Genomic DNA, 16,577 nt, shown 5'->3' with positions numbered 1-16,577 from the left:
GAACCATGAGAAATCATTTTTTCCACTGTAGAATAAGGGGGGAGAAACTGGAATATTTTTTAGCAGAACTGTTGCCAGTGGGCCAGAATGTGAAACCTAGAGCTTGCCATGGATGCTAACCTCGTTGAGGAAGTTTCTTTGTGAACGAGAGCCCAAGGCTGTAGAACATGGAGATTGAATACTGGGTATATGCACATTTTACTAATGATGTCCAACAGACATGGTTTTATACTGATGCATGTATATTATTGAAATAAAGACCCTTACAAGATATTCTAATGCAACCAACCACCAGTGTCCCAAAACCGTTTTCTTTTTTTTTTTTTCTTCTTTTTTTTTTTTTTATTCTTTGGAAACAATGCCATTAAAGTAAAATTAAGAAGACAGAATTAACAGTGCAATAGGGAGAAGATAACTTAAAACAGAGTTCTCCATATATTCATTTTTCTTCCAGTTTCTGTTTACATTTGGAATTTCATAAAATTATGTTATTTTATTCTCAGGCAATAAAATTAAAGCAAAAATTTAGCCAAAATGCAAATGTATTCCTCATATACAACAATGACTGAGTTAACACTAATGCTACTCTTGGAAATTTAACTTTTGCTATTTACTTCTAGTTTACCCTTTCAACATTTTAAATAGCAGAGATGCAGCAACTGTTGTGAAGAGTTCCAGGCTAAAGCCTGATCAAAGAAGTCTTACCTTTAGCATTGACAGTAACGCTAAAGGACTATGCTGTTTAAAGACTTAAAGTTAGCCTTCCTATTACCTACAATAAACTCTATGGTGTTCATTTTGTTTATTTACTGGTACATAAGGTCAGGGTAGGACTACTTGAAGCTATAGGTTTTTCAACTTTATTAGCATTAGTGGGAATCACATACATGCATCACTGATGGTATAAACTCTGAAAAAATAAATTTTTAAATCAAAAGGCAGATTTAAAGACAGATCTCTATCAGTGCATTTAACATGACCATGCAAAGATTTTGATTTGATCCACACTCAGCAGGGGTGCCCATTATTCAAACCATGTGGTATCCACTTGGTATGCAGGGTACAATACTGCTGCTGTCAGCATTTGCTTTAAAACCTGATGCAATATATTACAAAGAAGATTTGAACAATCATAACTAAAATTTGTTGGGAAGACTTGAAACAAAGGATTGAATGAAGTTGAAAACTTATGGAAACAATAAAATCTGAAATGTTATAAAAAGAAACTTAGTATCCACATGGGAACTATTCTACAACCTCCTTGGCAAATTTTAATCAGACATGCCTAACAAAAGTAATATAACTAACTTCTACATAAACAAAAACATGCATGTCTTCCAACAAAGGGATTAAACTTTGCAGTTAACATTTTTTAGGACTACTATATAAGAGTACTTGGTGCACTGCACTTAAAAAAATGCATGGCCAATTAGCAAAATAATTTCCAATGCATACCTGTTTATCAAGTCATCTTTTGCTATTTTCCACTGTGAAGATTACATTTACATTAATGCTTATACAATGTAATTCTACCAGTTTTATTTCATTTAGCTTTATTTGTTCTTATTGAACCTTAGGAGAGACTTTTCTGTCCAAAACACATACATCAATAACAACAGCCTCTACAGCCTGCTGTATTTACACTTATTTAACGTTTTACTATCAATGTCGGAATAATTTGGTATTTAGACAGGTCTATCAGAAGTTATGAAGGAGTTCAGATGAAATAGTTGTTTCCCAAAGAGATCTAAAGCTTTATTGTAAATTACACAGCACAGAGGTGGAAGACACAAGACTTAAAAATAGAGACTTGCCTCACAATAAATACTTTGTACTACACAACTCATTGGTTCAGAGGTTTTCAAAGTCTTATGGAAACACGAATATATGCAACCCAAAGATAAAGAAGCTGTGTTAACAACTTTTTAGAGGTGAAGAAACTAAACCCATAGGGAAATTAATGAACACTTTATGGATATTGTGACAGTATGAGAAATAAAACCTGCTCCTCGGATCAGGATATGAAAACTCATAACACATTGACTTTCAGTCTGTGCTTCAGAAGACTGGCCTTCAAATACATGGGAAAAAAAACAAACAACCCTTCTGACAAACTTCACTTGCATTACTTCTGAAATCTTGAGAACTAAAAAGTGATGTCAAAGCATAACAGTACACCTTAATGTACAACATGCAATGTTTCCAAACACAGGAAGAACTACAGCAAGGATATTTAATATAAGAAAATGTATTTTGCATTTTTCATAGTGAAATTCAGTAAAGGAAATGAGACCAGCATTACAGAATATGACTATTGAAGTTGTCTGCTGTTGAGTCCTTTTATATGTTTACTATCATCAAGATCTTAAGAAACAGAAAGGATACTCTTAACTGAATAGGTGCTCTCCAGTCTGATGTAGACAGCAATCTGCTAACAAGTTCCTGGGCAGACCGATCTCGATCCAGTATGGTTAGTCTTTTATGCTACTTTTTATGCTTCTTTTATGCTCAGTGGACATTTTCTAGTATCAGCAAGAATAGACTCCACCACCAACTTTTGGTATGTACTTCATTCTGCTTCAGATTACAGGACCTTTTAAGATCCTTTCCAAGATAATTTAAAAACAGCAAGACAGGTATTACTGCTAATATATAAAATATTAAAAAACCCCACTGTAAACACAATGAAATGTTAAACTCTACCATGATAAGACAAATGTTTCTCACTGAGATGAACGAACACTGAAGCATCCAAATTTGTTTATGCAGATGATACAACAAAATTAAGACTGAACTGAGGACTTAGAAAATACAGACATGATTTTTTGCTGCTATAAGTTATAGTCAGTATTATTTTTCAGAATATAAATTCTATCACAAATCATGAAATTAACTTTAAGGACACATTAGTATTAACAGAGATTAAGGTTCCTTTGACAGTAGGCACAATTGCTCTGCTGGCAGAAAAAAAAAACCTATCTGAATTGTGCTTTTGACAGTTTTTCTATCCTACTGATGGCATGCACTTCTTTATTTCTTCTTGGTTTTGGCTTCAGCATAACCACTCGTACTTGCCAAGTCTGTGGTATAACCCTATGGAGATGTACACAAAAGGAACATATTAAAACAGAAAATTCAAGTATCTTCCTCAGATTAACCAATGACAAGGATTTTACAAAAACTTTTCGATTTCAGTTTTCAACTCTTTCTATTTGCATGGATTATTTATTATTTTTAAGAAAGAAAAAGATGGGCTAGTAAAAAGTAATGACGGAGCAACAATAACAACAATGTATTAACAGTAAATTCAACTGTGTTTTATTCACTGCTTCATTCTCAGCTTAGACAGCCAGTTTCCAAAGCACAAAAGTACCAGCAAGATGTGGGGATTTTGGACTTTTTCTTAAGAAATATTTTTCCCCCTCCTGTATGTCTAAGACCACTGGTAATATAGCAGACTCTTGTTTTCGTGTTAGATAAATGGCAGAATTAGAGCAAGGTTTCTTAAAAAGCAACATTGTAGGGACTTTATTGATCATGAAGCACAAAACCAACTGTCAGGCAATAGACCAGAATGCAAAGGGCATGGGTTTCTGGCAGTAGCTTTCTAGTCTTTTTGAGTACTGATCAACACACCACCATACAGTAAGAAAGGTGTCCAAACTCCTGCTGAGACAATATTTGCAAAAGCAATCACTGAATTGAAATGGGTTGCCCAAGGAAGTTATGAATGCTTCATCCCTGGTGGTGTTCAAGGACGGGTTGGACAGAGCTTTGGGTGACATAGTTTAATGTGAGGTGTTGGAACTAGATCATCTTAAGGTCCTTTCCTACCCTAACTATTCTATGATTCTATGATTCTGATTTAATGATATAGCCTCCATAAACAGTCATTCATTACTATCTAGAAGTACAATACAGATAAACACTACTAAGAAAATTTTTATTGTATGAACAGAATATTCCTAAAAGATGTAAACCTCACCTCATCTCAGTTATTCATTCTGCATCAGAAACACACTTTGTCTCATTTCCTTGCTTTGATGGACCTACGCCATCAGTTTTATCCCTAATACATAACACCTTGGATTTCATTCCCTGTATCCGAGCCCTCAATATTCCATTGTCATTTCTGGTGACCACAGCAAAGCACCTAAGGATAACTATTATACCCATAGAAGGACAAAATTTGAGATCCAGTTTCAGAAAGTCTATAAAATCTTTCAGAATACAAGTTTGATGAGCCCGCGCAGGGCATTCGGACAGAAGAGGCCTATATGCAGATGGAATCCAAGGGTACATGCAGCGGACTGGTTGAATCTCCAGCTTAACAAAACTCCACTCTCAGATTGGTACTGTAAATTCCCACATGCAAATCCCTAAATAAGTGTAAAAATTAGTATTAGGCACACATTATCTGCTAATGTGATTTATGTACACCTCAATGATGCCATAATTTCCTTTTCACCATCACAGATCTTCTTTAAGTTCAGAGCCCTCAGAGGCTGGGGTGGTGGTGGAAGAAGTTGTTTTTTAAACCACAAGCACTGGGAAAAAAAACTACAATTGAAGCCATAGTTTGGGTATAAATAATGACTCAGACAACTGTTTTTTATTTTCATTTTTGTTTTCACTGACTGAGAATGTAAATTGAACTTTAGTGCTATTGTGCTTTGTTCTCCCTCTCTGTGAAAATGTGTTCTGCATTAAATTGCATGGATAAACTAGAACAGCTCCAAATATCACCCTTCAGCATTTGTATAACACAAGAGCCAAGAAAAGATAGAGAATGTGGTTTTATGACCAACAGATGGTGTAATTGGTATCATAGATGTTTTTATGTCAGGGGGTCGTAGGTTCAGCCTCCATCTGGAGCCTTCTCAGATCTGCCGTGTAGCTAAATGATTAAAGAAGCTATATTGGGTCAAAACCACAACCACCTGCCTGAGGGCAAAAGTATTGCTTTCTTGATCTAGCTGTTATACTATAGTTGCCTCCTATATTACAGTTCTTAAGCCAACCAATGCAGCAGTTAATACCAACAGATTCACAAAATATTCAACACCAATTTGCTCATATCCATCAAGATTCTCAGGAAATTTTGATGATTTTCATAAAGTATGTCTAGTTTTGTATACATAAGTGAAGAGCTTTCAACTCAGACAAATAAATAACTGTGATAGGCCAAAACCCAAGGAAAGGAAAGTATGCTGGGTAGACCTTTAGAAATTAGCACTGGCCATTTGGCCAAGATGTCTCACGTAGGATCATAGAATGGTTTGGGTTAGAAGAGACCTTAAAGATCATCTGGTTCCAGCCCACCTTCCACTAGACCAGGTTGCTCAAAGCCCATTCAGCATGGCCTTGAACACTACCAGGGATGGGGCATCCACAACATCTCTGGGCAACCTGCGCCAGTGTTTCACCATCCACACAGTGAAGAATTTTGTCTTAATGTCTAATCTAAATCTCACCTCTTTAAGCTTGAAGCCATTTTCCCTATCAGAATTAGACACATTTGTATTCTGATGGTAAAAAGCAACATTAATACTCAACACAATTGGTTTTAGCTAGTTTCTGGATTAGGATCATAATATCAACAAAAATGCTCTAGTCCTACAGTATTAGGGTTATACGTGATTGACCTGGCTAAAAGGGTGTACAGACAGATCAAAACAAGTCATTTATGCACCCAGTGAGGTCACCAGCTTAGCTGTCTTATGGAGCAAGATATTACAAGTACACAAATTCAGTGAAACCCTGATTTCAGTGGAAACCAATACTGTCACTTCCATGAGGAAGGGATTCTACATACTTGTAGTATTCTCATCCTACAATTGGTGCACCAAACTTGTGTGAGATATGTCACAATTTAAATGCTTTCTCTAGTACTGATGCCAGAGAGCTTATCTGCCTCACACTGGAAACAAGTAAAATGTTTGTCTAATAAAAAACCCCAAACATGCGAATTATCATAGTTTCATGCAGTTCTGCCACAACACATCCTATTACTCTTTGCAAACTCTGGACAGCAGTACTCCTATACCAGACAAACAGCGGTCCAGGATCCAAGTTTTAAATATAATGACACAGGTATGAGTAGAATGTTTTTCATTATCAGATTTGATGTGCTCATACATGAAAGAATAAAGTCAAGATCTCTTACAAAATGTCAAAACATTCCCTTATTTTGTTTTAAGGATTTTCCCATGCTAATGAAAAACTTGGTATTTATTAGTACTTTAAAATAAGATTTAACACAAATTAAAAACTAATGTTAGGCAGACTGGTTCATTTTTGAAATGTAAACACAAACCCTGTAATTTGAAGTGAACATAAACAGGAATAAACCAACATGTGATCTCATTACTAGCTTTAAAATTTTCTCTTTCCCTATACGACTGAACTGACAGCCTGCTAGATCTCTGCAATCACTTGCTGAGGAATTCTCTGGCAAACCTACATACCCAAGACCAAGCTTTGAAATCAGAAATTTCAGCATGAGTATATGCTTGTTTTTGCAGACCCCCTAAACAAACAAACAAACTAGATAAATATGTATATATAATCACACACACATAAGGCTTTAGAAAGCATTTTCTTAGAAACGGTAGATGAAGTTTTAACTAAACTTTCTTCAAAGCTGAACAAGTTTTTGCACAGGTTGTAATTTTTATTATATGTGTTTAATCGGTATATGAAAATCTTGGGATACAAGTGAGGAAAAAAAAGGCATATTTCTCTCTCATATACGCAGTAACAACCCTACAACACTTTTACGAGAAGTAGTGAAATATTTACTTTAACAAAGGAAACATTCTGCTGCAGAGCACCTTCCCTAATCTTCTCTACTATGAGAAGGGTAACAACCACCACATCAAGGTAGTAACATGTATTTCCATACCAGTCAACTCTGAATATCTGAGACATTTCAAGTGGATACAGGATTTACAAAATTCAGTAATTTTAGATGACCATACCAAAATATTTATACTAGCTGGCAAGCATATTGCTTAGACATTTGAGTGTCTCTAAGTGTGAATTATCAACATAATTATTCAGCAGTCAAGAAAACAAGGTTGTTAATTCAAGTACTTCTATGTTAATTCATGTAGTCTGTCTTCATGTCTTAATTACTGTTCATGAGCATTGCACCATTTCACATAGTTCTTGAAAAAAAAATCCATTTTGAAAACACTTTGCAACAATAAATAGCCAGAGAATTGCAAGTAATAAGGAGTTCATACATCCCGAGACTGTTGCGAAAGACAGTATGATGCTCCTATGCTATCTAAGAAACCTAGCCTGCTCTTGCATGAACTTCAGGAATTATTTCGTAATGTCAAGGCAGTGGATAATTCCACAGGAGAAGTGATAACGAGAAGACAGGACCCACACCTGGATCTTCCAAGAAAACCTGAAAATTAGCCCCCTTTCACCATGAGCACTTAAAGTTACCCATTGGTCCAGAAGCTGCTGTTCCAATGTCATCTGTAATAACAGATGTTTCCAACTTCTCTTTTTTGCTATAATGCCTGGGAAAAGCAATGCTGTGATGTCTGTGAACAGTAAGAGCAAGATTAATCAGTGGCATTTTCGGCTATGTTCTGTTGAACAGAGACACAGCAGCTAGAACAGGGTGTTTCCACAGCAAGGTACTTTTACTCTACTTGGCTCCTCAAATACTATCTTAAGTGATGACAAACACACACAGAGAAGTGTGTACTGGCAGCCTAATACTCTTCTGAGGCTACTCTTGTTTTCTGGAAATAAAAAGTTGTTTCAGTCCCTTCATTCATTGTGTAAGATAGTCAAATGCTAAACAGATACGGCATTGTGCAAGTTCCATGCTGCCTATCAACAGTTCTACAGCAAACTATTGCAAAGGCAAATATTGCTGCCATTTTGCCATCTGATAGGACAAGAACTCCTTTACATATGAGTTAGCTTCCTACAGCTTTCTTGTACCCCACTGGCTGCACAAAGAATCTCTTTGGCCACAGCAGTACACATATGCTGAACTTTTCATTTATCTGTTTAAACAGTTGAACTTGTTCAGACCTTGCCATCTGATTCTATCTCTGAGCTCTGCTTCAAACGGTCAAGAGGGGTTTTGTCTGGTTTGGGTTTGGGTTTTGTTGGTCTTTTTTTTTCACCTGGCTGTGAAAAATGCTACAGACCAGCATAACAAATGCATTTATAGAATGATGTGCGGATACATAATCCACATGTGCATTCAGCTCTCGGGGCCCACAGAACAGGGACCTGTTGGAGCAAATCCAGAGGCCACAAAGATGATCAGGGAGCTGGAGCACCTCTCCTATGAAGACAGGTGGAGAGATTTGGGCTTGTTCAGCCTGAAGAAGAGAAGGAGCCAGGGAGACTTTAGAGCAGCCTTCCAGTACCTAAAGAGGGCCTACAAGAAATCTGGAGAAGGATTTTTTACCAGGGCATGTAGTGATAGGACAAGCAGGAATGGCTTTAAACTGAAGGGAGATATAAATACTAGGAAGTTCAGAAAAGCTGTGGCTGCCCCATCCCTGGCAGTGTTTAAGGCTAGGCTGGATGGGGCTTTGAGCAACCTGGTCTAGTGGAAGGTGTCCCTGCCTGTGTCAGGGGGTTGGAATTAGATAATTTTTAAGGTCCCTTCCAACCCAAACTACTCTATAATAAATTCCCTTTGCTATCACAAATTGAACTCTTCCCCTCAGTTGCAAGTAGTATATATAAATTCATTCAGTTGCTATATGATTTTGCAGTTGCCTGCAATTTTGCTGTGAGGTGAGTCACTATCACTTTTTTTCTGGAAAACATAACAGTTTCTGACATGCAACAACTTCCAGTCCTAAGAAGCAAGCTCACCATTCCACCAATGTGCAGTTACTCCCTAGACTTGGGTGGACCAATAACAGGTGAGCAACAATTATGGTGATAATTAACTTCTGTAACCTAATTACATTACTAATGAGAGCTAGCTCCTGCTTCCATTTTCTCCACTGAGCTGTACTGCAACACTTTGCATTCTTTTAACTTACTCTTAGTCAGCCTTAATGAGCCCTTAATGTCTAGTGTTCAAACTGAGAGCCACCCAGCTACTAGCAAATTCCACCTCTATAAAAATTGTTACTATCTTGCTATCTTGCACCTCACAGTATTCAGACAGTATTTCCATTTTTGACCTGCAACTCCAGCATGTCTGGTACTGCAGCCGTAGTATCTTACCTACACTTAATTCTATGGTTTCAAATAGTAAAAAGTTACTAAAATGGCAAAACTGGCCTTCTGTACTTAGAAGTGGTCATTGACACTTGAGTCATCTATGTGTTTCAACAGATATCAACTTAAACTTCAAACCTCAAATACATGTGTATTGTAAATGCACAGCGTTCACCAGCACTATGTATCAAGAACAGATGAACACTGGAACTAGACTGAAACTGAGTCATTACATTTTCACTGAAATCATCACCTAATAAATCCAATTAATTTGTGCCATCATTTTAAACCCCCTATTTAATGCAACTTTCTGCACATTCCTTGCCTCCCACCAGTCAGACAACATCAATATGCCTCAGCAATTTAGGAAATGTGGACTTAATTACTAAAACAAGGTCTACTGTATACTAAACACTTTCACTGCTTAACTAGTTTTTTTGCAACTAAAAATGCATGTATTTTTGGTGGCTACCTTGAAAAACAAAGGAAAATGCAGGAAGATAGCCAGAAAACAAAAAGTGTAGGAAATAGCAAAAGCTTCAAGAAGCAAGAAAGCAATCTAAAACATCTTTTAAAATCCTTTAGTATTTTAAAATTCTTCTTCTCAAGATGGCAATTTATGTATAAGCAAGTAATTAAAATTTGCTTATTAGTGCAATCTGAAAATCCACACATTTCAGTAAAACAATCTGCATATTGTCATACCTACGGCTTAACTTCTTCCATGTCATTCTTTTATCCACGAAAAACTCAAACTTATTATTGCAAATGATGACTACTGTTTACTAGCAATTCTTTGTGTGTAGCTTGGCCACCAAAAAAATAAAATCTAAGGACGGATCAAAATGAGATGTATAGTCTTCCACCAATAAAATACTCTACCTAACCAGTCATAAATCAGAATATTGTTACCATCAAGTATTCCACAGCATCAGCTACTTTAAAGACCGCTTAAACACTCACAGATTTTAAACCTAAATGCTGCATACAAAGGTAATTTTGCATTAAAATGCATTAAAAATGCAGTCTGTTTAGATGATGTAACTAAAGGTCACATTCATGACTTACATCAAGACAAAACTTTACTCAGTATAAACATGATAGCAGCTAGCTTATCAAGAAGTATTATCCTGGACAAAGTTAAAACAAAAAGTTAGCATTTGAGCTTTCAGCAGTTAATTGTACAGAACAGCCATTTCATTATCTAGTTATGCAGAAGAGAGAAAGTCCAAACCACTGAAAAATGATAGGAAGTTAAAACCACCTCTCAGATTATCATGAAGTAGTGGTGTTATGCCACATTTTTTATCCTCTCTTTACAGTAAGTACATGTTAAATGGATCATAATGTGCCAAGTTTAAATTCCTTCTCTTGCATTCCCTCCAGCATCTACTGTGACATTCTTAGGTAATCAGCAAAGGGCTTGTTCCAAAAGAAGCTACATTTGGAATAGTCAAGTGTCAAAAATTACTGCTTGTTCCTGTCTTGAGTCTAGAATCATAAAATTACAGAATAACAGAACAGCCCAGTTTGGAAGGAACCTCAAAAGATCATCCGGTCCAATCTCTTATGGGATAAGGAGCCTAGGTGAGATTACCCAGAACACTGTCCAGTCATATCTTGAAAGCCTGCTGTGTTGGGGACTCCCCCACGTCACTGAGGAGGTTGTTTTCCAGCGACTGAATGTTCTTCCCACTGTAAAAAATTTCTTTATATCAAGATGGAACCTTTCCTGGTGCAAGTTGTGCCTGCTGTCCTTTCTCCATATGGCTCCTTGTAGAAAACCTCTACCCTCTTTGTAGATACCCTTTAATTACTGGAAACCTGTGATGAGGTTCCCTCGGCCCTTCTCCAGGGAGTTGAGACATGAATCTTTCAGTCTTCCCCCTCAGAGCAGGTTCTCCAGCCCTTTAGTCATCTTTGTGGCCCTCCTTTAGACACTTTCTTGAACTGCAGGCACCAGAGCTGGACACAGTACTCCAAGTGCAGTCTGACAAGTGTCAAGTGACATGATCATGTCTGTGTTAGTAATGGCCCAAAACATTTTCATGTTCAACCTGCAGAAAAAAAAGTTATCCAGTGGATACACATTTCCAAATCTACTTAAGTTTCACCTCTGACTCCAGTACCTACTAGTTTTTGCCAACACTGAATCACCTCTTGGAAAACACAGCTCAGTTATCCAAAGAGCATGCAAAGTCAGGTGGTAACACCTTTAATAGCAGGGATAAACAGAGAAATATTACCCATATAACACAGTAGGCAAAACTGCAGTATTTTCTTCCATAAAGGTCCTTCAAAGCTGGAGCACATTTCATCTGGACTCAAGAGTTCGACACATCAGAAATTCTACACTGAAAAATTGTATCTTGCCCAATGTCCAGTTTCCAACAGCAGTTTTGCATAGGTATCGGCTACTTGAGCATTAGAAATTGGTCATGGAGAGAGAACAGTAGTTCCCTGACAGGTAATTCCAGCAATCTGCAGCTCAGCTGATTTATCAGCTTATGTGACTTGCTATAAATATTTTGCAATGATCTAGCACACACACTGGACAGGAAACTAAGATCTGAAAAATCCATCAACAGCAGGACAGTGTAAGTGCATCATCTTAGCATGAAAATTGCCAAAGAATATAAAAACGTAAGAAATGTTATCCATACATTTCCTTTTATTAGGACACTGAAATAGTTTTATGTACAAATGTTTTGTGTTAGTTGTAAATATTTCCCCTTTTTAAGCAGCATTTACAGCTCATGTGCATCTCTTGAGTCATCTTAAGATGCAAGACACTTTTGCAGTAGCAACTTCATAGATCAGTGAATGCCAACACTCCACAGCCCTGTTTAAAATAATAAAGTCCAGATGGAGTGACAGAAAGGAGACAGTACAGCATTCTGTGCAGTGACTGCGATTATATTTCAAAAGTAATAAGAAAAAAAAAAAAAGGTTGTTCAGCCATACCTCTCTTTTTTTCTTAATACTCTCCTTATGCACTTCACCTTCTATCAAAAAAATGATTAGTACAATAAACAGAAAAGGCATCTGTAGGTTTTCCTATAAAAACAACGAACCTACAAAAATAACAATCAATTTTTGTTAAATATTCCAGGAAAATATATCTTTGTTTAAAAAAGAATATCATGAAGACATGTTTCTTCAATCCAAAATACCTTCAAGTATAAATTCTTTCCAGTCCATCCCAGTCACTACATATTGCAAAAAATTGCTTTCATCAGGACAATTTCAAATGGCTACCTCATTACAGTCAAAAATGCGTTCTTTCTCAACTACCAGATACTCAATTTTAAAAATAAATCACTTTTGATCACAATTTATTATCCTGATGAAACTGGGGAAATCACTTATCTGAAATTCTGTTTGAAATACCTGGCAGCACAAAATACATAATTTAGTTGAATTAAGAATACAGATACACATTTTCAACAGAAACGTTGAAATATAGGATAATGCCCTTATGTGTTTGATTCACCACAAAGCATCCTGCTAAATAGCCTTCCATTTACTTACTAAGACCCCAGCCTCACTCCCACATCAGAAGAAATGGATGAAAAAGTCCCTCTTCATCCAAATGTAACAGTAAAGCAATTAAAACAGGCTGGATCACATGCTTACGACCCTACAGCACTGACAACTTCAGCACCCTACCAGGCTTCTTATTTTTTAATGTCCAAATTTTAACTAGAACATGTGCTGTCTCCCACATCCCAATATTTTTTGCCCCCCCCCCCAGAGCCATACTTCCATTCATCTGCTTGACATGTCAGAGACATTTATTAGAAAAGAAAAAAGAAGAGGGCCAGACATGCTTAAACTGACCAGGGATACATCTCTCCATCAGCTACATCTCATAAGTGTCTTAATTTCTCACAGAGACTGCATATATAACTTGTCAGTGAAACACACATTATAACAGTACTTCAGGTACTATCAATCATAAGGCGCTCACTTTAGTGTGATCTGAATGCTTCTTTTCTATACACTTGTGGACAACAAAAAAGGACAAAGTCCATTTTCCCAACTGTTTGATGTTGGGTTTATTTACCAAATTAATCGGATAATAGTATCTCTCAGCAACATACCTGAACTTCAGTTTCATCAGAACCTTTGAAGTCAGAGCTTCAAAATTGCCAGATTCCACCCTGCTTCCTGGAAATTTAGGTATTATCACTTCATTTTAAACTGAAAAAAAAAAAAAACCAACCCCAAACCCCAAACAAAAACCAACAAAACAAACCCCTGTATCTAAAGATTGTTGCCAATTCTCAAAAATGCAACAAGAGAGTTCCCACTTGCAGACAGCTTAAAAAGACAGACATAAAAAATAATAATAAAAAAAAAGCCAAGAAGTGAATATAGATCATGCAACCTAGTATTTCAGTGCTAATTGGTGATTTGCTTACCTTCACAGGTTTACCTTGAACTCCAAAACCATTTATTATACTGCACTGGAATCAAAGTACCTCATTTCTTCCCATCTTACACATCAAAGGCTTGATTCACTTGAATACTCAGGTTTATATTATCAACTCAAAAAAGGCTTACAAGCTCAAACTATAGTCATAGGTTTTGATTTCCATTTCACTTAATTTCTGATGGTCTCGAGAAGGTTGATTGTTCTGCACTTCAGCTCCAGTCTGTGAAATGGGAATCAGCTTCCTTCACCATGCTTTCACTCTTTGGAATTGTTGGCTTCTCAAAAGCTTTTACTCACAGTTAATACAGAAAACACAAATGTCAGTGAAATAGGAATAGTCTTTCACACTGCAGTGATCGTTCCTCTGCGTTGCACAGCAGATAATAATTTGACTATTTCAAATAGTCAAACAACAGTCACAACGGTGCACCAACAGAGCTTTAGGTGGTTTATCTGAGTGCATGCAGCTGCGAAGTTTTGAAAGCCAGTGTGTGGACAGCCATTATAAAATGAAGGAGGCAACACAGACTGTGCATATCTGACACAGAATATTCAACAAAATACAGTTGATCATGCTACAAAATCTAATTAAGTAAAAATCTGAATCAAACATGATTAACTTTTTATTTAAACAAAGATGTTTCTCAAAAAATAGTCCTGTAACAGCAACCAAAAAGGCACCCAAGTACAAAGCAACCCAGAAGACAGATCAGGCATTCTTAAAGCAAAATTCTGAACTACATAGCTATCATTTTTATTTTATAAGAAGGTCATTCTTCCTTACCAGTTTCCTTTGATAGGTGTAACGTATCCATCTCTGTAATGTCCATCTGTGCTTCCTGAAAATCTGGACAGCATAACCTCCATATATTACTATCCAATTATGTAGGGTTTTTATGTGCATGTATTGACTTGTGTTTCAGTAATCTTTTTACCATCTAAACTCTTATTGGCTATCCATCTTTCCCTCTAAGGTATAGCTGCTCAGAAACAAAATGTAGCACACACCATTATAGTGCTTCAAAGTAGTTTGACTAAACTAGTACAGAGTTGCTGTTTTAAAATCTTCGTTCATTCTTCATGCTGCTTATGACTCCTCTTCAAGAAGAGCACAAAGTCTGCCTGACTGAACATCCTATAATGGAATTACATGAACTTCACAACTCTGAGTTTTCAGGTTACATGTTTTAAAGTTAATTATATGAAAAACCTCACCCATAATATCAAACATGCATATAATTACATATGAAATGCAGGAAGAAAGTAGTATTTAATATGGATTTACCATCTAGACAATGGAATTCTCTGGCCAGGCATTCTTAAAACCTGGTTTAAAAAATGCTTAGAGAAAGATATAAACAAAAAAGGAATTTAAGTTCCTTCTATAGTTCAATCATAAATGACATAACATAACATAAAATAATCTCTTAAAGTGTTATTTTCTCCCTTTTGACAGTATTAGGAACAGCCTATCTTTAGGTTGTGTGTGTGGGGATTTCCTTGAAACTTGTCTGAAGTTCCTAAATTCTAAGGATATGTGGAGAAAGTGATACATTTTAGATGTTTTGCAAGAAAACAACATTCATACACATTTTTGACAACACTTAAGCATTTGAAGAAATTAACTGAAAACTTCTTAGATGCAACTTATGAAAAGAGTCATGTATGCAACAGTGATATCCCCTTCGAAAAAATGCTGGTAAGTGGTAGAGTGAATTCCAAGTACACTGTGTCATTCACAGGTTCAAAAATTCGGCATTCTTTCCCTCACTGCATTTGTACTGTTCTGGAACAATCTTGTTACTCAGACAGATTTCGACGCCATCAGTGGAAAAACCCGGAAGTCACTACATAGTGTAAAACACAACCTGGTAAATTGGGGAAAGAGGAATCCAATTCAGCAGTCTAATTCAATACAGACTGTGCAGCTTCCTTAATAAGTGACGCAGCTTTGTCCAGTTCTTGTTCTGTTTGTTCCACTGTTACCACTACTCGAATACTAGAAAAAGAAAACCAGAACATACAACTAAAATTTACTCCTTGGTTCACCTTTGGAATTTTTCTTGTACCAATTTTAACACATTAAGACCACTCTCTCGAGGGAAATTATTATGGATTCAAATTCAGCCAGAAACAACACATTTGTCCAAGCAGAAATGGTCAGATTACCTCTTTTTAACTACATCACACTACAGATACGTGATTATCATCTTTTTTATTTGCAGATCATGTGCAGATCATGGAAATGTGCATGGTAGTTTTGATACACTTATTTCAAGGTATTAAGATCCTATAACAGTCACTGACAATATACCTCAGAATGGAACATTTTCAAATATTTACAGGACCAACTACTCAAACCAGTCTATTGAACAAAACCCCATTTTCATTGTATGAAAAGAGATAGTCACATCCAATAAAATTAAATGATGTATTGACTTTCTACTAACCTGGGTGGAGGAAGACATTTTTCTTCTTTCTCCAGATAGCAGGCCTGAGTTAATGCAATACCACTATTCATGCACTACAAATAAAGAAGATACAGCAGTTGTCAATCTGGGAACTTCTGATTGCATAGTCTTTTGATAACCAAATACATATAACTAACTTCTATGAGTCTGATGTCACGATAACTATAAGTTCTTTCCTAAATGGAGGTTTGTAAGTCTGTGAAAAATCATCTCTAATTTTAAGACAGCATAAACACATGGAATTATGAATACATAAAATGTGTTAGGGTGCAGCTTCTTTAGCTTTTGGCTCCAAGTAATCGGACAAAAATGCTGTATTAAGTAGGCTATTAAATCATATTTAAGCATGTTTTCAAGGCAATCAACTTCAGAGTTTTTTTGCTGTGTAGCCTTGTTTACCTGCCACCTGAAATAGAAAACTTCCTCAACTACCTTCATCTCCTTCACATGGG

At 36.4% G+C, this 16,577-nt stretch overlaps 1 protein-coding gene across 2 annotated transcripts in view; it reads right to left on the bottom strand.

Annotated features, from left to right (window-relative positions):
* Positions 1–14,259: 14,259 nt before the first annotated feature.
* Positions 14,260–16,577, bottom strand: part of SPTLC1 (serine palmitoyltransferase long chain base subunit 1) — a 33,961-nt gene continuing 31,643 nt past the window's right edge. For both annotated transcript variants that reach the window (XM_065662636.1, XM_065662637.1), the window contains 2 exons: positions 16,105–16,178; positions 14,260–15,653 (listed from right to left, as the gene is read on the bottom strand). In XM_065662636.1, the coding sequence (XP_065518708.1) occupies positions 15,560–15,653; positions 16,105–16,178 (168 nt within the window). In that variant the 3' untranslated portion in view covers positions 14,260–15,559. The remainder of the gene's footprint in view (positions 15,654–16,104; positions 16,179–16,577) is intronic.

The sequence above is a fragment of the Lathamus discolor genome, chromosome Z (genome assembly GCF_037157495.1).
Source record: "Lathamus discolor isolate bLatDis1 chromosome Z, bLatDis1.hap1, whole genome shotgun sequence".
Lineage (NCBI taxonomy): Eukaryota > Metazoa > Chordata > Aves > Psittaciformes > Psittacidae > Lathamus > Lathamus discolor.
The sequence above is the reverse complement of the archived record's forward strand: the minus strand, read 5'-3'. Positions and strand labels throughout refer to the sequence as shown.